The sequence below is a fragment of the Molossus molossus genome, unplaced genomic scaffold, assembly GCF_014108415.1.
Source record: "Molossus molossus isolate mMolMol1 unplaced genomic scaffold, mMolMol1.p scaffold_m16_p_7, whole genome shotgun sequence".
Lineage (NCBI taxonomy): Eukaryota > Metazoa > Chordata > Mammalia > Chiroptera > Molossidae > Molossus > Molossus molossus.
The window spans coordinates 85,742,751-85,766,233 of NW_023425401.1; the positions used below are offsets into that span (position 1 = coordinate 85,742,751).

Consider the following 23,483-nt stretch of genomic DNA (forward strand, 5'->3'; position numbering starts at 1 on the left):
GGGCTGAGCCGAGATCAAGAAATTGAGGGTCTGTTGCAAGTACAGGTGTTTCTAATAGTGGCGATCTGGCTGCCACTGCGGTGCCCACTTGTGAATGGCGGTGACAATGCGGCAGGGCACGCTTGCAGACGGGGCGGCTGCCATGGGGGAGGGAATTCAAAAAGCCCCAGAAGCAAATGGCCTTAAAGTCATGTGTCACTTGCTTATGAAGTTAGGTTTGAAAAGGAGAGTAGCAGCTATCCAATCTATGAAAACATCACACTGGTCAGCTGGCAGAGATGCTGGTCTCAGGGGAGGCCTGGGCATTTTCGTTAGGGTGCCGGCCAGTTGCAGTGCAAGCTGCAAAGCCACCACAGAACAACCAGGCTCTGCAGGGAGAAGCCAGCACTTCCAGAACATCTTAGCTGTGAAAGCGGTATGAAATCAATACTGAATAACTTTTGAAATGCTCAATTTGTTTCTAGCAGTCATTTTGACTCTCTTTTATAAAAAATCAGTAGAAAGAATATTTTAATTTCTGTAGTGACTACTAAGTCCTTGTTATTGGATGGGTGCGTGAATGTGAATGCACACGTAATGCATTTGGTGTTTAGAGAAATATCTGGACAAAAATGAAAGTTTTGTCATTTTCCATTCATCAAAGACAATTTTACCATTGTTAAGAGAGTTTAGGTGATCACAATACTTTTTTTTCCTATTCAAGTAGAAACCTCAGATCAGTTCGTGTGTGAGATTTTTTTTTTAAATCCTGAGCACCATTAAAGGTGAGTTAAGGTTCTGGTGGAAATCTAAAGAGCATCCGTAAATCTGAGCACTGCTCAGCTTTTGAATGGCTTTTCTTCTTCTCAGTTCTTTTAAATGGTTTTCTATGGCAGGAACATTTTCTTAATTAGTCACAGCTAATTAGTGTTCTGGCATAGACAAGTAATCAGAAATGTCAGAGCTGCAAGGCTACATCTCCCTAATCCTTTGATAATAATTTAGCCTCCTGGGAGGGCCCCAAGCTGCGGTAAGTAGTGACTGACAATAAGGCAAAATTAGGTGGGCAGTAGACCATTAGGATAGAAAAATAAAAAGCACTACCCAGTCCTGCTGAGCACCATCAGGCAACTAACTGCACTGCCAGATGAGGTGCCTGTTTAAGCCTGTGTTGTTAATTAGCTGATTCTACCAGACCTGCCACATGTGTCCAGGTGCCTCATGCAAGGATGTGTATTCCTGGGAATGTGCCAAATGACAATTGTGTTCCATGATCACATTTCAAGAATACAAGTAAGAAGTCCACATATTTCTTGAAGATTCTTTTGAATTATCAAAAAAATAAGATCAACCAGCTACAATGCATTTTCTTATTGAGTTTCTTTTAGGCAATTAGGTACGCTTATCTCAAGCTTCTCAGATTTTAATTCACCGACAGCTTAGATTCAAACAAGGGCTTCTGGCTGCTCTGAGCCCCGTCTGGACTTGCCAAACTTATTTTGGCACAAACCAAACATCAAAATAGATCCTTTTATTTTTTTTATATAAGTTCCTACACTTACAAATAGTAACAACATTAAAATAAGGATTATTAACTAAAATGAACCAGACAGCTGTAATTTATGAGCAGAGGTTTAAAAGGGAGACAAACTTAAAGGGGAACAAAGTAGCCAAAGTATAAGCTCTGAATGTCATTTACTGAGGCGGACAAGACAACATACAGAGCAAGTTTGACTACAACTATCTTAAAAAAGGTCAAACAGCCCAGCCATTGTGGCGCAGTGGACTGAGTGCCATCCCATGCACCAAGAGATCACTGGTTCGATTCCCAGTCAGAGCACATGCTCGGGTTGCAGGCTTGATCCACAGTGGGAGGTGTGTAGGAGGCAGCCTATTGATGTTCTCTCTCATCAATGATTCTATCTCTCTCTTCCTCTCCTTCCTTGCTATCTAAAAATCAATAAAAAATATATTTTAAAAAAGAAGTGAACAACTTCAATGTAGGTAAAACAAAGCAGGAATATATACAATTAAGAAGAAAACCACCAGAAAAGAATGTGTTAAAGCAGCCCAACAACACAGTGTTAGAACATGTGGGATGTGAAATAAATGGAATGCTGCTGCTAGAACACAGATATAAATAGACAGTCAAACTTTCTGTCTTCAGTGCACAATGAGGCACCAGGGTTCACAACATAACATGTTTAGCAATACATGATCTCATCATTCAACTTATATTATCCATCTCGATTGATAGAAAAGAAAAATAATAACTTATGCCGTGCGAGTGATGTTAACGTGTGATTCTGAGCGTTGATAGGAAAATCATGGTTGTGCCTAATGGGCCCACAGTTAACGTTTCATACTTAAATTATTTTTATAGAGACAAAAACCAAAAAGAAAATACTCTGTAGTGGGAATATATACTAATTTATGCAGTCTATATAAAAACTTTCCAGTTATTTGAGAGTGAATGATCACTGAAAAGCAGAAAACTGCTGTTTTTCAATTGACATTCACATATAAGAGAACAGATCTATGTTGTAGAATTTATCAAATGCAAGAAGGCAAAGAAATCTTTAGGCTTAATGGCTTCTGGCCTGCCTTCCTAATAGAGAGGCTAATGATTACACACAAAGGAATTCATTCAAAGAATATGACTGAGAAATTTGATGATCAGTTCTAAATACATCAACCGAGGGTATTATGGAAAGAAAGTTTTATCTAACAGTCAGTTTTATCCGTGCTCTGTTAACTTCAACTATCCTTGGGAAATCAACATGACAATAAACTAAATTTTAAAATAACTTAGGAATAGTAATGTTGATCTTATTGAGGATGAATAAATTCGCAAATAAAAAAAATTGGGCACTAGTGTGAACTGCTAAACCAATCATTCTGACATTTCTCCCCTTTCTTATTTGGAAGTAAACAAGAGCATAGAAGTACAACATTAGTTGTTTTGAGAAACACATATACCTGTAATTGTTTTGTTTTTTTTTGTTTTTCTTTTTATCTTACTGTATCTTAAAACGGCTACTGAACTCATTTATATAGTCAAAGTCAATTTTATTTAAAATGTTTAATTTAGAGTTTCTTTAATGAAAGAAAATTTTCTTTTCAAGAAAAGTTCTGAGAAATTAATCCTTATAAAACACTGTTGGATGAATGTAACTGTTTATCATTTAAAGAATTACTTTTAATTATACAAGATATCATTACAGTATTTTTTTAAAAATGTCATTGAGATGAAACTCCTCAACAATTAAATATTTAATCAGTTTATAACACAAGAGAATGTTTAATCTGCATGATTTGCCAATTAAATACTGCACCCTGATGTGTCTTCAGCAACATGAGAGCTAAAACAAAATTGTTTCAGAGGGACTCAAGGTGGGCAATGCCCAGTGACTGTTCAAAGGCTTAGAGGGGCAGGTTGGTGCACCTTAGTCAATCCCTCGGTGTTGTAATAGTCTTGGACATTAGCAAATGACCGCACAGGGTGCTTTTGCGGCGATTACTAGAGATGTCAACTTTGACTTGGAAAACATCACCACTTTCGCATCAGAGACCCAGGGCTCTCCAAGAATGTTACCAGCACCTCTCCGGGCACACGGGCACTTGTGGTGGCACTTTGTGCCTGACACAAAGAAACACTATAGTAGGTATTAAGGATGGAATAAAAATAAAATAGAAAATCTTTGTCATAGTTTAATATTAGGATTAGACAAGATATAAATGGTTTTTATCTGTTAAAAATTTTAAAAAGACTACTGACAATGATGTTTTATATTAGAAGAAAATGGACATGGTAAGAGAGACTGCCTACAGAGCAGAAAACCCTTATGGTGAATCCATTCTCTCTCCTACTACAGGAGAACTTCCTTTAAGATTTCTCCTACTCAGATAAGATACATTTTTTAAATTGAAAAAGTAAATTTAACATGTAGATTTTAAGTTTAGCATGTGTACCAATGACTACTAGAGAGGCAGAGACAATCTCTGTTTAAATCACTCAGAAAAACAGCATGAATACAGAATATATGAGTTCCAACTCTTCTAAATTTGGGATTCAGAACCATGGTGGTAGATACATACAATGTCATATGGCATGAATATTTTTAAATATAAAATTTCTTTTCTACCTTCTTATCCACTGCACTTGCTATTGTTTCTTTACCGGAGACCCGGCTTTCACCTGGTCAGCACAGAAGAACTTAAGAACTGCTACTCTGGCTTTTGCAAGGTGGCTCAGCTGGTTGGAGCATCGTCCCATCTGCCAAAAGATGGCCTGTTCAGTTCCCAGTCAGGGAACATATCTAGATTTTGGGTTCAGTCCCAATTGGGGCACATACTAGAGGCAACCAATTGATGTCCCTATCACATCAATGTTCCTCTCTCTCTCTCCCCTTTTCTCTCTCTTTAAAAGAAACAAAACAAAACAAAACAAAAACCATATCCTTGGGTGAGGATTAAAAAAAATAAAAAGAATTGCTAATCAGTGGTGCAAGACTCAGCAAGCAACCAACCTGGTAATTTCAGCCATTGTTAAAATTAGAACTAATTTACTTCAGGTGGTTTAAAATCTGGACGGGATTTCAGAAACAATCCGGAGTTCTAGACTAACTTTTTCAGTTCATGTGTATTAAGTGTACTGAGCCTTAAACAGGTGACATAATTTAAAACCCACTCAGATGATTAATAGTAGAACTGTGGCTGAAATTCAGATTTCTGTATTTCTGGTCTAGCCCTCTTTCCACAACAATGTTTTGCCATTTCAAATACTGTAAATACGAATTACGGTAGAGAAAGCATGGGCTTTGAAACGAGAGCACTGGTTCCCAACCTTCCTGATGCCGCGACCCTTTAATACAGGTCCTCATGTCGTGGTGACCCTCAACCATAAAATTATTTTTGTTGCTACTTCATAACTGTGATTTTGCTACTGTTATATCTTAGGCGACCCCTGTGAAAAGGTTGTTCAACCCTCAAAGGGGTCGTGACCCACACTGGACTCGAGAGCCGCAATTTCAAAGTCTGACTCACACTTAAGTCACTGTCTTCTCTGAATGGGAGGAGATTCTTTAGATGGAAAACAAAGATAAAATGGGGATGATGCTATCTAGCCCACAGGTTAGAAATGATATAGGTAAAGCACTCAGCATATGTACACGCAGGTACCCCCGTGTTGACAGCCAAGGTGAGGATTACTTTTTTGATAACTTGAAAAGATTAGGGATGTACCTTAAATGAAGTTAGTTCCTTCTATTAACAGCTTAGGTCTGTCATAATTTACTTATACTTTTTTGAAGTTATTTCTGTTTTAAGCAAAAGTTTTATAAGTTTAACCACGTATGGAGTGAAGTAGAATGTCTTGATATTTATCCTATTACTAACTTTTTGATCTTCAAAGGATAGTTTTAGTTTTAACATTTCAGGGTTTGATGTATGTGTGTGCGTGTGTGAACACACATTTTCCCCTGCATCGGAAGTTAGGAGGCTTAATTTTCTTACATGCTCAGAAAGTACTTTAATTGGGATAGCAAAAACTTGTCATGATGTGTGAATAAAACTGTTCTCTTCAATCTTTTATCTGTAATAGACTAAGGTTGCTAACAGTATTTATAGGGTCATTATTTTCAACTGTTTCTTGACACTTAACAATATTGTTTTAAGCTCCAGCCAAGTGGATTTCTAATAATTATATAATGTTTCTCAGTAATGATCTGTTGCTTAAGATACACATTCTACATTACCTTTCAACACATACTTGATAACCTCTCATTTACTAACTGTAATTGAGGCAAATTCAGTCTTGGCTAATTAGGGGCTCTTAGTAAGCCCCCATACATGTTATTCTTGATGACATATCAATAGAATTAGAGTCTACTTTTTATTTTTAATTAAGTAATAAAAATGTGAAACTTAAAAATATTAGAATGTTTAAAGACATTGTAACTATTTTATAAATAACAAGTCCAGTGTTCTACTGGAGATATGCAAAATGATAAAACCTTCACGACCAAGGCAGAATAGTTGTTTGTCAATGGTTCCTTTTATTTACTTATTTATTTTTTTTCTATTTTTGTTAATCCTCACCAGAGGATATTTTTCCATTAATTCTTAGATAGAGTGGAAGGGAAGGAGAGAGAGAAACATCAGTGTGAGAGAGACACATCAATTGGTTGCCTCCCCCATACCCTGCATGGGGCAGAGACTAAACCCACAACCCAGGTATGTGCCCTTGACTGGAAATTGAGCCTGTGACCCTTTGGTCTGAGGGCTGAAGCTTTAACTGATGAGCCAAATGGCCAGAGCTCTAGGGTTCCTTTTAGAAGCAAACCCACAGCCATGCCCCATGTTTAGGCATTGAAAGGAAAGTATATATAACTAGGACACATAAACTAGCACATCATTTTAATGTTGGCCTCCTTGTATCCATTTTAGTTAGCTTCATTTGTTATTCTTAGCACACAAAATTTCTTCAAAATAAGTTTGGTTAATAAAGAGGAGCAGAAGTGGGGAATATTTTTACAGGGAAAAAGTTCTACCTCTACCTCTGTTATGAACTGATACCAAGCTTTGCAAGAAATAGGTCAAGACAAAAAAATCGAAGATATTAAGAACACACACACACACACACACACACACACACACACCTATCTACAATGGTTAATTTCCAGAATGACTCTACCTTTCTTCAGCACAGAACATGTGCTTTAGCTACAATAAAAAATAATAATAATAATAATAATAAATAATAAATAAATAAATAAATAAATAAATAAATAAATAAATAAATAAATAAATAAATAAATGGAATAACATCAATTCAACTTCCCTTTTCTGGTCAACATTTTTGAAAATTACCACAGAAGCAAAAAAAAGTAAGAGAACTTGGAAGTGAAACATATGTTTGTACATTCAAAGCAAAACCAAATGGAAGCAGAAGTTGCTAATATGGTTTCAGTCTTTTGTAAAAGAGCCAGCTGGACAGATGATAATTTTTCTACCCCTGCAGGGCATCAAAGCTTTTAGGAAATCATTCTTTTCACACATATTAACACTTAGCTTATTAAAACAGATGATACTTTTATTGTAAAACAGCCTGGGTACAGGCTAGAAACATAAAGTATGAAAGGTAAGACTCGTTTTGACCACCCAATCTGACAAACAGAGACCCCTGACGTGACAGACCATGGCGGCGGCGATGACGTAGCAGGACCTTCCGTAACTCCACAGCTGAAGTGTCACCATGAAGCCCGTGAATTGCTGTTATGAAAACATTTGCAGTAACTTGCATAATTAAACGAAACTGCCAGAAAAGCATTTCTAAAATGCAGAGATGTACATAAATAAATACAATTCAAAACAAATATTACATTTTGGAATTAGCCTTGTGGTGAATTATGCAGTGATGTCACAAGCAAAGTACCATTTCCTTTCTCCTGTTAATAACTACAAATGAATGACAACGTCATTACTGAAATGAACTTCTCTCTTAGTCTCCTTTACAGATACTCAAGAAATGACCTGATGATCATGGTATCTAAAGTCACAATCCCCCATCCGTAGGAGTTGATGTGCCTAAGTGAAGACCTTCATACCAACAAAACTGCAGTATTACATCTGTTAGCATACATCAATACTGTCAATCAAGATAAAAATGTTCCTTAAGAGCAGGGTGGCAGATATTTGGCCTTATTGCAGCTTATTTCTTTGTTTAACTGAAGAACATTTCACTGACTTATAAAAACTTGCAGCAGGGGCCACATCCATTGCAATCTGACTCTGTTAATGGAATGCTGCACAGGCAAGTGAAATGATGCTGTACACAATGGTAGACCGATCATCTTGCTTGTTAAAATTAACCTCAAAGTTTCTGAGACTCTCACTCTAACAGTGACAGTTTTCATGTACAAAGAGAAGCCAATTAAGGTTTCTGTCAGCAGTCAATGAAATAGAAAAAAAGGAATAAAAAAAGGACAGCCTGCTTTACAAACACATCAAAATGCAACTTTTTCCGTTACAGTATTCTTAATGCCAGCATACCTTGCAGAGCAGTTACTTACATCAAACAACTTTTCTATATACATTTCTTCATTGACCTTTTCTCGAAGAATATCCTGATTTTGCCGAACAAACATAATATAGGTGTCTGCTAGATCCATTCCTGGTTTCTGTTGTGAGGGAAAAGCATGGGGAATAAAATAATATCAGATTTTGATTGTAAAAATATTTAATCACAACTCTGGAAAATCATTCACTATATAATTAAAAAAATTGCTCTAGAAAATATGCACAAGCCCAAATTAACAATGAGCACCTTCAGTAAATTCTAGAATTAAATAAATGAAAGTTTATCACTGATATTTATAACTTAAGGTCATAGTTATTCATCATTATTAAAATGATTAGAAGTATGTGGTTGTATACTAGATATCTTTTTAAAAAAATTATGGTTATCTTGAGCCCTGGCTGGGTAGCTCAGTTGGTTGGAGTATTGCCCCATATACCAAAAAGGTTGCAGGTTCAATTCCTTGTCAGGGCACATACCTAGGTTGCAGGTTCAATTCCCCAGTCAGGGTGCATATGAGAGGCAACAGATGAATGTTTCTCTCTCACACACTGATGTTCCTCCTCCTCTTTCTCTCTCCAAAAATCAACAGAAACATATATTCTCTGGTGAGAATTATTTTTTAAAGATGGCTATCTTGCCCTGGCCGATTTGGCTCGGCAATTAGAGTATCGGCTTGTGGTCCAGAGAGACCCGGGTTCAGTTCCCGCTAAGGGCATGTGCCTCGGTTGCAGTTTGTCCCTGGCCCTGGTTGGGTCATGCGGGTGATGGCCACTGGATGTAGCCCTTTCACATTGATGTTTCTTTCTTCCTCTCTCTCCCTCCCACTCTATCTGAATAAAAAATGGAAAAATATCCTTCAGGGAGGATTAAAACAAAATTAAAAAAAAAAAAAGAAAGAAAATATGGCTATCTTGAAAGGTCAATAGGCCAAGCAGAAAAAAATAAATTTTTCAAAAAATTCCCATATGCAATAATCATTTCCTAATTGCAAATATAATTTTCTTTCCATAGTCTCTGGCAGGTTTACCCATATATATTAAAAATAAATATATTAACTTTCCTTGGTTGCCTTCCTCAACCACTATGGGTGCTCAAGGAATACAAAATAAAATTTCTTACTAACCTGAATAAAACACTACTAGAAAGATATTGAGTAAAAAAACATGGAATGTACTACAAAATAAAACATAAAGCAAAATTTTGTGAGTTATCCATTGCTTCTATTCACTTACATTCATCAACACTATCTGAAGAATTTATTTTATTTTAGAAATGTAATAAGAATATTGATGAAGAGCTAAAGGTGTGGATTAGAAAACTGTCCAAAGTTACCCAATGCCTTCCAATATTAGAGGAGAGAGGGCGGTTAATGTAATTCCTCCTTGCTATACAATCAGTACTACGAAGGGACGAAACCCTGAATGGCTCCTAGAGTTCTCCTTCTAGACTCACCTTTAGTTCTTTCTTGAGTTTCATACAGCTGAGCTAGTTTATTTGTATGATCTATACCTGGAGTTGAAGCATTATCTGTATTTATTTATTTGATTACAACATGGCGTGAATAATAACTAAACTGTAGAACTGATACCAAATAAGTTAGTCTCTCGTCATTTCATACCCACAGAATACACTTATAACCTCTATCAACAAACTCATTTTACAAAAGTAAGTATTGTAAGGAAAGTAGGTGAAAGAGGAAATGGATGATTTAAGTATTAAGTAATATTTAATAAGGGTTTAACTATTAAACATTAATAGTTAAATGATCCATACACTGGAAAAACAACTCAAGGTGTACATCTGAGTGATACTAGAATGGTTGGTAGTGCCTTTTCCTTAAGTGAAGGAAAGTTCTTGCCATTTTTTTGGACAGGGAGTGGAGTATAAATTATATACAATGATAAAATTTCCCATCTCTTAACCAGTGTGCATTATAGGCAATAAGCATATCTCAGTAAAAATATTATTTTTTGATAACAAAGTTATTTCTCAGTATTGAGCATCACAGCAAGCTTTACTCCTCTTATATTTAGCCTAAAGGGAAATAAATATATACCATATAAATTCAAGGATCCTTTCAAACATAACCCTAATATAATAAAATTAGTTTTCAGTAATTTGAAACAACTGTTTATATAAATGTCTTCACTGGTCTTTCCTTCAAGAGCTTCTATTGACAATATAGGTAATATATTCCAAACATAATGAAGGAAATTTACCAGATTCATTCCTTCTCTATTTTTCTGCATAATTCTTATAAGCAATGTTTGAAAGTTGAAATAACTACAAGGACAATCAAGAGAAACTGTTGCTTTCTTCTGTGGGTGTGGGAGTGTTTATACATCAATTTTTCCAGTGCAGATTATTAGGTAGAAAATTAGACATGAGCAGCTGGGGTGGGGCCTGCCTGCCCTGGGCTCCTGACAGGGGCCAGACCAACACTGCCTTCAGACCTCCTCCCTGTGGGCAGCCCTGTAGTCGGCAGCTCCTGAAGCAGACCAGCTGGTAGGTTCAGAACCAGCCTGTGCTCAGCCCAAGAGCAGAGGACAATGACGTGACCTCAGTGAGACCTTACTAGGGCCCTGGACTAATTATAATAAAATTTGCATTGCAGTTTTGACCCCCCACCCCCACCGTGGGTTTTGCTGTATGCATTATGGGTAAGGACATTTGCAGAAGGAATACAGCAATATAATTCTTTTCTGTCAATCGTCCCTGGAAGCAAACAAAAGTCTCCATCCAGAAAATCCTTCATTTAAACCATATAACCCAGAGTTCAGGGCCAGTGACCCTCTGGACTGGCCTGCTCCTAACTTGGAGTGTATTTTCAGTCAATCCCACTTTGCTTTACTTTAATTTTCACTGGCCTTAAAAGCTTTTCTGTGCCCATGAGAAGAAAGGGGGTCCCAGCTGGTAACCCCAATCCGTAACATCTTTGGTGCTGCGACGGGAATAGCACAAACCGAGGCTGCGAGGCCAGAGAAAGGGCTGCTTTACTTGTCCTTATCTAGGATCGGGAGGGCCTAGATAAAAGGGAATGACTGCCGCCCTGGCCAGGTTGGCTCAGCAGTTAGAGCATCAGTCAGCTGGCAGACCCAAGGGTCATAGGTTTGATTCCTGGTCAAGGGCACATACCTGGGTTGCAGGTTCTATCCCGGCCCTACCTGAGGTCTTTTGGGAGGCAACCAACCAATATATCTTTCTCACATTGATGTTTTTATCTCTCTCTTCCTCTCCCCCCTTCCACTCTATCTAAAAATCAATGGAAAAACATCCATGGATGATGATTAACAACAACAACAAAGGTATGGGGGGGGGGGGGAACTCCTGCAAGCGGAAAACTAAAGTAACTGTGAGCACCTGGCGATGTGCCAAAGATCTGAGGCACATCTTCCCTCTGGTCTGCACAAGCAGACTCTCTTCGGTAACTGCGGGTCCTTGCAGAGGTTTCCGAGGGTCCCCCTCGTGACATGCAAGGGCCTCATAGGGACTCCAGAATGCAAGTGTAATTAAACTTTGACCCATTGAGGGGGTGCATATAAGGTTTGGTGGCCCAGCACGCCCGGTCCTCATGTTGTTTTAGACAGCCGGCGAGAGAAACCGAGACAAGTAACAGGAGCGAGGATGGCCAGCAGGCATCACGGCCCGGGAGCCTCCTCCACAAACAGCACACTCTGACCCACCACATTGATCCTCAAGAATTCCACTCCTAGTCATGACTCCCCAGCGCCCACATTCTGGGCATATAATCCTAGCATCAATGTGTTGTTACGATTTAATACACCGCACCTGCCCAACTGGACCGCTTGACCTACACTCTCACTTGCCTCTTTGCTACTGTTGTTTTCAGGGACATTGTTGCATTTGTCTCCAGGTTCAAAACTGGACAGGAACTCAATTAGATAAGAATCACTTTCTAGGACAGAAAACAGAACTTCCTCTTTACCTGTGTCCTATGATATTGTAGGGAACATCACTGGCCTAACTCTTTAAATGGGTACCTGATAAACTGTATCTGGAGATGGTTTATGCCCCATCTTTGCAGGGAAGAATAGATCTAGTACTAAAGCTCTCCATCTGGGTCCTGAGAGCCTCCCGCGGAGCCCACGAAAGTGCATTCCCTCCATCCAGCACATACAGGCTACCTGGGGAACATGAACCTTTTACCACATCCTTACTAGACGACTAATTCCTGACTTCACAACCTTAAAATCCTTTTCCAATATCTGGAACGAGCCGATAGAGGAATAGGAGATGCCTAATTTGTAACTATGGGCATATTCTGGAATAACTCCAGGGTCCTTATTACCTATTTTTCTACTCAGCCCTGGATAACTTCCACATCTATTTAGGCATTTACATTGTATGAAACCCTGAAGGGTCTTGGCAGATAATATTCATGGGCCAACTCTAAAATGGGAAATCTATCTGTTCTCTTCCATCCAGACCTACTGGGTAAATCTTTTTGTCCATAACCTACAAAATCTCTCAGGGTTTCATGGAGTCAAGTGTCTACACCACTTGGCAGGAAGTACTGTAGCAGAATTTTACAGTATCTTGGGCAGGCACAGTGTTCCCACAATCTGGACAATGTAAAAACTCTCAGAGTAGGGGTCCACCCTGTTGGAGTGGATCCTAGAGGGGTCCAGTTGAAATGGGATAGACATCATCAAAAGAATAGGAGACACACAGACTAAGATATTACGCAGAGGTCCAAGGTACAAGACAACTGGCGGGAAAAGGACATCCCCAAGTTTCTTCAAACCATTAGTCCTTCCATTTACTGGCTACTGACTTATTTACATTAAGAATCTTTTAGCAAAATTCTCTTCTATCTATAAAACCCCTTCACTCTGTTGTCTCCTCTGGACACACTAGCTCTATTTTCTTTTTCTGCTCCTTTGCCCTGGTTGAGCAGACTTACCGGCTCCCAGACTCCTAGGCATATCCCACCTCAACCAGGTCTGTGGAGACACCCATCACTTGGTAAGGGTTCACTTCCCCTCCTCCAAGATTATGGTGAGAGTGGGTGGTACCTTTCATTTCTCATCATCCCTGCTAGACACCTGAGACATCAGACACTAGCCCTGGAGCCTTGGGCCAGCACACTCTGAATTTTGGACCCTGGGACAGTGGGCTCTCTAATTCCTAAACTGAGATTATGGTGAGATCACATGGTACCTTCTGTCTCTCATCCCCACTAACCAGTTGAGACAGCAGATGCTGGCCCTCAAGTGCTGGGATCCCAGGCTCTGGAATTGACCCCAAGACGCTGGGATCTCCAATTCCTAACCTTTTCTTCCTTCCAGATGAGGAATCAATGATCTATACCAGATGGGAGTCCCCTGGAGTATATCTTGGTTAATGGGGCACAATTTGGCCCCCAGACCTTAAAAGAGAAAAGACTAATTTTCTATTGTAATTCAGTCTGGCTGATGGGGAATCATGGCCTCAAAACAGGAGCATTTATCACAGGGCAAATGGTCAGAAATTCCTTACGTTCTGACATTTTTCCTATTACAAGAACAGGAGGATCTCCTCCAGAAATGTAAATTGACTACCCTAGCTGTGTTACAGCCGAACAAAGACCCTCACAACCCTGTGGTAACAGCCCACAAAATTTCTCAAGCTGCACCCCCATTCCGTTGCCTAAACCTCACTCTATCCAGCCCTGTCTCCATACCTTAAAAAAATGCCAAGTCATCAGAGCCAGAAAGGCCAAGACCACCCCTAGCATCCTTCCCCAGCCAGGGTCTGCCCCCTGGTGGAGGTGCCAGAAAAATGCGGCCCACTGCTTGTTCCTAAACTCTTCTCACTTGTAGAATTGAAACAAATTAAGGCAGATCTCAGGAATTACTCTGATGACCCCAATGCCTATATTGACTCGTTCCAACATATACCGTTAGTATGAATTAATATGGAAGGGCATAACGATAATCCTGGGCCAAACTGTTAGGTACTGAACAACACAGGGTCCTCAGGAATGACAGAAAACTTGCCCATAACCATCATCTGACTGATCTCGCATCCCCTGTAGGGAAAACTGCTGTACCCTTGGCAGACCCTGGACGGGATCATATGACATCAATTATATATGATAAATGAATCACTTTCTGTTACTTATTAAGGCTGGTCTTAAGAATAGACAACAGACAGTCATTAATTACTTTAAGGTCTCTGCAATCAGTCAGGGACCAGAGGAAAATCCTACAGCCTTCTTGGAAAGTCTACAAGAAGCCCTCATACATACAAATCTAGATTTAAGTTCATATGAGGGTCAGGTCTTCTTCAAGGACAGGTTCCTTACCCAGTGTGCCCTGGACATTACGTGTAAGCTCCAAAAGGTCATTCAGGAGCCTGGGGCAGCTCTGGACAAAATGCTAACTACAGCCACCTTGGTCTTTTATAACCGTGGCCAGGAGACAGAGACCAAGGTTCGGGAGAAGAAACGAAGGAAGAAAGTTAGGCATGTCCAAATGTTAGTGGCTCTTCACAGCCAAACCCCATCTAAAAGTACCCTGCTCCCAGTAACGAAGGATACCACTAACTGCATAATCCACAGTTGAGCTGGCCGTTGGGCTAAGGAATGTCCTAACCAGGAAAAGCTTCCAAGATGGCCTGCTACAAATGCAAGTGAACAGGTTGTTAGGCTGCCCTCTGTCCCTCTGGCCACAGGGTCCCGGGTCGGGAACGGCCCTCCACCTGCAGTTGGTCATCCAGGACTGAGGAAGCCCTCTCCAGTTGCCCCGACACAAGGAATCTCCATCACTGGACTGGAGCCAAGGGTACACATGCATGTGGCAGGTAGGACCATTGTCTTTCTTTTGGATACTGGCACAACTTACTCTGCCCTGACTTCCTTCTCTGGACCCTTCTCCTCTCCATCCTGTACTGTCCTGGGAGTCTCAGGTAAGCCTATTTCTAGATCCTTTATGCCCCCCCACTGTGCTGCCTGTGTGGGATGGATATTCCTTTACCGAGTTTCCTAGTTATGACTGAATGCCCCAGCCCCCTGTTAGGCTGAGATATTTTATACAAGCTTGGGACTAAAATTATTTTAGGAGGAATGTCTATGGCTTTTCCTCTCTTCCAACTAATCCTACAGTCAGACGACCTGGAAAAATCCCACCATTACTGAAACTTGAGAAAACCTTATTGATTCTGAAGTCTGAGACCAGGATGTCCTGGGGTGAGCTAAGTTTGCTATTTTGGTTCTAATTAATTAAAAAACCCCACTCATTTTCTAAATCGAAAACAATATCCGATAAAACCAGAGGCAAAGTTAGGACTACAACCTATGATTTCAAAATTTCTACAGCATGAGCTATTAGTTCCTAATAATTCTCCCTGTAATACTCCCATCCTACCCATCAAGAAAAAGGATGGATCATACCACCTGGTCCAGGACCTAAGAATTATAAATGAGGCTGTAATTTCTCTATATCCAATAGTACCCAACCCATACGTGCTACTTCGAACCATTTCTCCTGAGACCCATTGGTTTTCAACCCTGGATTTAAAAGATGCTTTCTTTTATAACCCTAGACCCCACATCTCAATTTCTTTTTGCTTTTGAATTGAACTCCCCTAATGGAATCCATTAACAACTTACATGGGAAGTACTCCCTCAGGGAGTACTATCTGAGATAGTCCTTATCTTTTTGGCTAAGCATTAAATAAAGACCTATAAGATTTAAAACTTGAGGGGGTAATCATCTTACAATATGTAGATGACCTACTCATCTGCTCCCCCTCTCGAGAAAAGGCTATCCAGCATGCCACACAGACCCTCAATTTCTTAGCTTCCACAGGTTATACAGTTTTCCTGACCAAAGCCCAACTTGTCCAACAGAGAGTCACTGACCTAGGAATTATCCTTACCCTGGGGAACCATATTCTATCCCCAGAGAGGATACAAGGAATCCTACAGCTGCCTGATCACGCCATGAGAAAACAGTTGAGAGCATTTCTTGGCCTCACTGGATATTTCAGCCTGTGGGTTCCCAACTTTGATTTAATAGCTCAACCCTTATATGACTGTTTTTAAGGCAAAGAGAACTCTGTCTCTCTCAACTGGAAACTACCCCAGCAGGAGGCCACCCAAAGGCTAACAGACTTACTATTCAAGGCCCCCGCACTAGGACTTCCAAATGTAACCAAGCCCTTCCAATTATTCATACATGAGAGGGAAGACATTGGCCTTGGAGTCTTAACCCCCAAACTGGGACCTGTCCATCAGCCAAAGGGATACCGTTCTAAACACTTAGATCCCACTGCAAGGGGTTGACCCTCCTGCTTCAGAGTATTAGGCACTTTCACCCTCCTCAGAGAGGAAGCATCCAAATTCACACGGGGGGCACCTAGCTGGGGTCCCCCTCCCAATCATCAGGTCATACATCTTTTACAAGAGAAAGGACACCATTGGTGATCTGAGGCTAGACTCTTAAAATAGCAAATAATCAGGTTTTATTCATAGAAAACCCTGATATATCCATCTCTGCCTGTGGGAACTTAAACCAAGCCATTCTTTTATCCTCACCTGATGAAACTCTGCCTTTCCACTCCTGTCAAGAGACTCTCCATTTCCCTTAGTCCCAGAATAGCTCTACAGGATCAATCTCTAAGGCCTTGGGCATTAAATGCCACCCCCACTGCTCCTGGAGGCCTTTGTCCTCTAGTAAAGTAGAGAGAGCCAACCAATTCCTTCAGATGCCATCAGGAAAGTCACCTGAGAGACATCTCTAAGCTAGAAAGAGGCTCTACCTATTGCTGCCTCCGTGCCAGACGAGCTAGCCCCCAAGGCCACCTTAGGCCTCAGTCCCCTCAAAGCCCTTTATAGGAGGCCATTTCTCTACACTGAAATCCTAATGGATTTAGACACTCAAGCCCTTCAATCATATGCTCCCTCCCTTAACCAGTTCTAGCAGTCCCTCAAGGAATTTGGATTAGCCATCAAGCCTCCCCCACTCGACTCTGGGTCACCCTTATATCCACCAAGAACACAAGTCCTGGTAAAGGATCGGAAGGAAGGATCCCCTATGTCCCAACTCCAACCTATGTGGAAAGGACCTTACCCTTTCTCTTATCTTTACCTACTGCTATTAAAGTTCCAGGGATTGCCAGCTGGATCCCCTCTACAAGGTCAAACCCTGGGTACAGCCTGAGGAATCTGAGGACACATGACCTCCTCCAGACCTATCCTATACCTGTGAACCACTCGAGGACCTCATACACTTTTTGTGCAGAGAACAGAATGCCCCTAATATTCCAAGTAAGGCTGAGTAGTCTCTTACTTCTGTTACCCCCTTATTACTTCATCCCGACTAGCTTCGATAGCGCCTGCCAGTGGCCAATCTCACTGCCACTACTTTACGATTCAATACCACCTGCTGGCTTTGTTTCTGATCTCGTGGTTGGGGACAGAGAAAACATGTATCTGTCTGGAATTGGGAACACTTCCTGCTCATCTGTCTCAAACACACACTTTTCTACTGCATGAGGCTATCTCACTTCTTCCAGCCCAAGGAAACATCAGAACACCATGGGGGACCTCTGCACTCGCCCTTTCACCCCAACCCTAACTGGTCACCCACAGGCGCCTCTTTTGCCTGGATAATTACTAGGAGACTAAATTTCCTTTTTGCATCATTAGCAAGGCCTGTGGAGGCTCCTTTGTAGGACAACTTCAGCCAACTCAATTTGATCTAACCTTTTTAATTCTCACACCCCTAATAATCAATACTTCAACTGGGATCTCCTTTGCAGCATCCCTAATTGACCCAACTATTACCCCAAAGAACTTTATCCTTGCCCACACCCCCACACCTGCTCAACCAGAGCCCCCTGAACAAGTGCCTCCCAATATCTCAATATTGCCAAGGGAGGCCCCATAAGGATATTAACTGTTTATTAAGCCTGTCAAAGGGCAACTGTATCACTCTTTTCCATGATTCCCAAAATGCCCTACATTTTGATCCCCAAAGGGGCTCCCTATTCCTTGAAAGAATCTAACAAGCTCTACAACCCCTCTAACTGATCCCCTAACTGTAGCCACATTCGCAGTCCAGGGAGTCCAACTCTGGGGAACCAAATTCTCTAGGGGAAGGGGAGACACGCCTCAGGGGGAGGTTCTCCTGCACAGTTAACAGAAGTCCAGTGAACTGCAGAACTTCCCCATCCAAGGGAATTTACTGGATCTGCAGGTCCCATTCCTACCTTGCTTTGCCCCCTGGGTGGAGAGGTGTTTGCTCTCTAGGCTATGTCCTCCCTGACCCCTCCATAGCCTGGGATAGTAATTCTCTCCCTTTCCCTCTCTATTCTAGAGGACACTGAAATGGACGAGCAGGGCTTCTCCCTCCCCTGGCCATCCTCCTGGGGCGGCCTTGCTGTGGCTGCACTGCAGCTGGAGGAACCTCAGTGGGGCTCCAACAGCACGAATCCCAAGAAACAGCAGTCAGTCACTCTAACTAAGACAGGAAAAACCTTAAAGATGTTGCAAGAGTAACTTGATTCATTAGCCTGTACTGCCCTTCAGGACAGAAGGGCTCTTGACCTCCTTACCGGCAGAGGGTGGTACCTGTTCATACCTGAAGGAAGAATATTGCTTTCATTTCAATACATCGGGGCAGGTACAACAGAACATATAGGAATCCTGAGAAGAACAAGCAGCATACAGACTACCGGGGACTCTGCAGTACCAGATCTGGGCTTCTCTCCCTTTGCTCCCCTTCACTGCACCCATAATTACCTTCACACTCCCACTAGTTATCTTCATACTCCTACTAATACCTGGACCCATGTTACTCAATTTATTCAAACAACTCACTTCTCATATGGTAGCCATATAGCTCCCAATGGTACTGTCTGAAGGGTACCAAGCCCTCACTCCCACAGAACAGACTCCTTGTTTTGGGCCCCAGGACGGACATCGGCAGCCACCTCCCTCAGCTGATGGCTAGCAAAGCCCACAATGACCCTGATCAGCTGAAGAAGCCAGAGTGGTCTTCACTCAAAAGACCCCAAAGAACTGGGTTCTCATAACGTGAGGAGGGAAATATTAGGTAGAAAATTAGACATGAGCAGCTGGGGTGGGGCCTGCCTGCCCTGGGCTCCTGACAGGGGCCAGACCAACACTGCCTTCAGACCTCCTCCCTGTGGGCAGCCCTGCAGTCGGCAGCTCCTGAAACAGACCAGCTGGTAGGTTCAGAACCAGCCTGTGCTCAGCCCAAGAGCAGAGGACAATGACGTGACCTCAGTGAGACCTTACTAGGGCCCCGGACTAATTATAATAAAATTTGCATTGCAGTTTTGACCCCCCCACCCCCGCCCTTGGGTTTTTCTATAGAGTGGGCTCTTGTTTATCATGGCTAATCAGTTCCAGACTCTATCGTGATAAATCATTTCCACGAATTAGGATTTTTTATTTATAAATCAAATATTTTCGCAGTTAGAGCATAGAAAATCTGTTTATGACCTTCTAAATACGTTTTAAAACATTATTAGAGCCCCTTAGACATGAAATAACACCCTTTAGTCACCATTACACTCATATTACCCAATATATTAGACAAAAATAAGAGAAAATAAGACATATTAGACATTACAAATACCATATTATTGTACATTTAATTACACACATACACACAGTTATTACACACAACCACTAACCTATGAAAATAGTGCAACTTGTTCGATGGTGAAGTGATGAAGATGAAGAGATGTACTGCACAGCAAAGAAGAGCAAGGTTACTGCTCCTCTGAAGGCCAGACCTTAGTAGGAGAGTCTGCAGGTGGTGCAGTATCTTCAGCAGGTGTGTCACTGTCTTCTTCCACTGAAGGAGCACTAGGAGTAGGCAGTGGGTGTCTGGGTGCGCGGCTGAAGAACATCATGATAAGCAGTTGCTGGTGCTGTCTTTTCATATATGTGAGGAGGCTTTTGTAGGGTTCTATCGCTCCATCAAGTGCATTCCGGAACTGCTATGCACGCAACATTTGTGGGTCTCATTTGCCAATCATGTTCTGTACTACCTTAATAGTTCTCACGACTTGCAAAAGACGCTCAAGTGTAAGGCCAACGTCCTCCTCCTGACCCCCAAGAACCTCTGGCTGCTCTTCCTCCTCCTCACTTGCAGACTTAGTCATCTCCACCAGATCCTCGTCAGTTAAGGGATCCGAATGTGTCTCCAGCAGCTCATCCACGTTATCGCGGGTCATATCCACAAAACCTCCTCCCAGCATCCAGGCCAGCCTAACTGCCTTATCCACTGCCGAGTTGTTTATGTCCTCTAGGGTGAATCCTTTGTAGTCCTGGACAATTTCAGGCCACAACATCTTACAGCTGGCCTTCACGGTCTCCGTCTTTATGTCCTTCAACGCTGCCTGGATGTTCTTCAGACAGGTCACAATGGTATACTGCCACCAGTACTCCTTCAGCAAGAAGTTCTCCTCAAGGTCCATGCCCTCAACGAGGTGCTGCAGGGTGTTTTGCATGTAGAGGGCCTTGAACACGCGAATAACACCTTGATCCATGGGTTGGATCAGTGAAGTGGTGTTGGGAGAAAGGAACTTGATCCACACACAGTTGTGGGATAGGTCTTTTTTTTTTTTTATTGATTAATTTTTGTTACAAATGATTCTCCTTTTTTCCCCCACTGATTCCCCCCTCCCCCTTCCCTCCCTGCCCCTTCCCCCGATTGTTGTCCATGTCCACTGTTCATGCATACATGCATATAAATTCTGTTGTTCATCCCTCTCTCACCTCCCCACTCCTTAGGGGATTGTCCTCAAACTGTTATGTTCATTATATTACAGAAATCAGTGAGATCATATGAAATTTGTCTTTCTCTGTTTGGCTTGTTTCACTTAGGATGATACTTTCCAGGTCCCTCCATGTAGTCTCAAAGGATAAGAGATCTTTCTTTCTTACCGCTGCGTAGTACTCCATTGTGTATATGTACCACAGCTTTTTAATCCATTCGTCTACTGATGGGCACTTGGGCTGTTTCCAGATCTTATGTGGGATAGGTCTTGTGCATGACCTCCAGCATTGTCCATGAGGAGAAGGACATTAAACACAAGTTCCTTCTCTGCGAGATACAGCTTGCCTTGGGGGATGAAGCACTCGTGGAACCAGTCCGATGACAGCTGCTTTGTGATCCAGCCCTTGTTGTTGTGCATCCAATGCACTGGCAGCAGGTTCTTGTTTTTATTCTTCAGGGCCCTAGGGTTCTTGGCCTTGTAGATAAGGGCAAGCTTGAGCACAAATCCCTCAGCAGTTCCACACATAATGATAATCACGCGATCCTTATTGCCTTGAAGCCATGGACTTGGTCTCATCCTTGAAAATGAATGTCCAGGGAGGCGTTTTTTCCCCAGAACAGTCCTGTTTCATCCATATTGAACACCTGTTCTGGATGATACTCACCCTCCTCAAGGATCTTCTGGAACGTGTTGTTCACGTAGTCCTCTGCTGCAGGCTGGTCAGCAGAGGCAACTTCTCCATGGAGAATGACATTCTTCAGATGATACCTCTTCTGGAACTTCTCAAACCAACCTTTGCTTGCCGTGAAATCCATGAATGTTGCAGAAGAGGGTCCTGGTTGAAGTTCGTCCGCTGTAAAGCGCTGATAGAGCTGCCTCGCTTTCTCCCGGATGACCAGCAAATCCAACGGAATGTTTTTCTTGCAGTTGTCGCTGATCCAAACGGCTAGGGCAGACTCTGTTTTCACTATGTACATATTACGACTTGTTACAATGTGCTTTGCTTCCTTGTTGAAAGAGACAGTAGCCATCGCACAATTCTTTTAATCTTTACGGGTGGAGTGAATGGTAGACTTGTTCAAGTCGTAATGGCAGGCAACCTCCATATCCATGATTTTCTTGCCATCTTTTTTTTTTTTTTAAGTTTTTTTTTTTTTTTTATCCTTAACCAAGGACATTTTTCCATTTTTTGTTCAGACAGAGCGGGAGGGAGAGAGTGAGAGAGAGAAACATCGACATGAAAGGGACACATCGAGTGGCTGCCACCCACACACCCCAACCAGGGTCAGGGACAAACTGCAACCGAGGTGCGTGCCCTTAGCGGGAACCGAACCCGGGTCTCTGGACCGCAGGCCAAAACTCCCATCGCTGAGCCAAACCAGTCAGGGTCTTCTTGCCATCTTTGATCAGATCCAAGAGTTTCACCTTCTCCTGGATGGTAAGCATCTTTCTCTGGCGCTTAGTTTCATCGTCAGAAGGCTTAGAAGAAAGAAGCAGCACGTTTAGGAGCCATTATAGGGCTTAGATAAAAGTTCTCAGAAATCGCAAACACTTATAAGAGCAAAGATGCTTCTGATGCATACAGATGTAGAAGTGTGTATGAGAGAAATGAACTTGCATGAGACTGAGCCAATCAGTGGCCAGGATAGGAAGAGAATAGGATAGCCCATCAGTGAACAGCACGCTCTGACTGGCTTGGTTTCACCACACCCAATTTTTTGGAGTAGTTGAGTGGTTGCACCTGGTGTTGAAGCATTCCTGGGGGTGCTCGAATACACATAGGCCTACAGTCCATACGTACAGTAATTTTTATTTTAATTGTAATACAGTGGTGTATCATTGACTTAGACAACCGAGCATGCACTGTATCATTTTCACTGTCTCGATCAACTTTTTAATAAATATATTTGAAAAAACCACGATATCCCTGGCCGGTTTGGCTCAGCGATTAGAGTGTCTGCCTGCGGTCCTGAGAGACCCGGGTTCGGTTCCTGCTAAGGGCGTGTACCTCGGTTGCAGTTTGTCCCCGGCCCTGGTTTGGTTGTGCGGGTGGCAACTACTCGATGTGTCCCTTTCATGTCGACGTTACTCTCTCTCTCTCCCTCCCTCCCGCTCTATCTGAACAAAATATCAAAAAATGTCCTTGGGTGAGGATTAAAAAAAAAAAGGAAAAAAACACGATAGATTGAAGCCACAAAAGTTGAAGCGTGAAGTGGCGAGGGACAACTTATGCATTATGAGTAAGAACATGTGAAGAAGTATAGCTATATAACTCTTTTCTGTCAGTCACCCCTGGATGAAAATGAAAGTCTCCACCAGAAAAATCCCTCATTTAAACCATATAACCCAAGGAGTTCATTGTCTCTCTGGACTGGCCTGCTCCTGGCTTGGAGTGTCTTTTCAATCAACCCCACCTTGCTTAACTTTCACTTTCGTTGGCTTTAAAATCTCTGTGCCGATGAGAAGAACCAAGGTCCCAGCTGGTAATCCCAATTAATAACATAGAGGCAGGGTAATTTGTACAAATATTACTAATTACTATCAAATTGGTGAGGAAAACCAATCCATTAGTGTTTCTGTCTATGTCCTCAAACTTTGTCAAGACAACGAAAATGAGACAATTCAGAAAACATACCACCGCAGAACGGAAATGACATGAGAACAA

At 41.8% G+C, this 23,483-nt stretch overlaps 1 protein-coding gene across 16 annotated transcripts in view; it reads right to left on the minus strand.

Moving 5' to 3' along the window:
* CADPS2 (calcium dependent secretion activator 2) overlaps nucleotides 1-23,483 on the minus strand; it is a 592,189-nt gene that overhangs the window by 16,966 nt on the left and 551,740 nt on the right. For all 16 annotated transcript variants that reach the window (XM_036246226.1, XM_036246225.1, XM_036246224.1 and 13 more), the window contains one exon: nucleotides 8,052-8,159. In XM_036246226.1, the coding sequence (XP_036102119.1) occupies nucleotides 8,052-8,159 (108 nt within the window). The remainder of the gene's footprint in view (nucleotides 1-8,051; nucleotides 8,160-23,483) is intronic.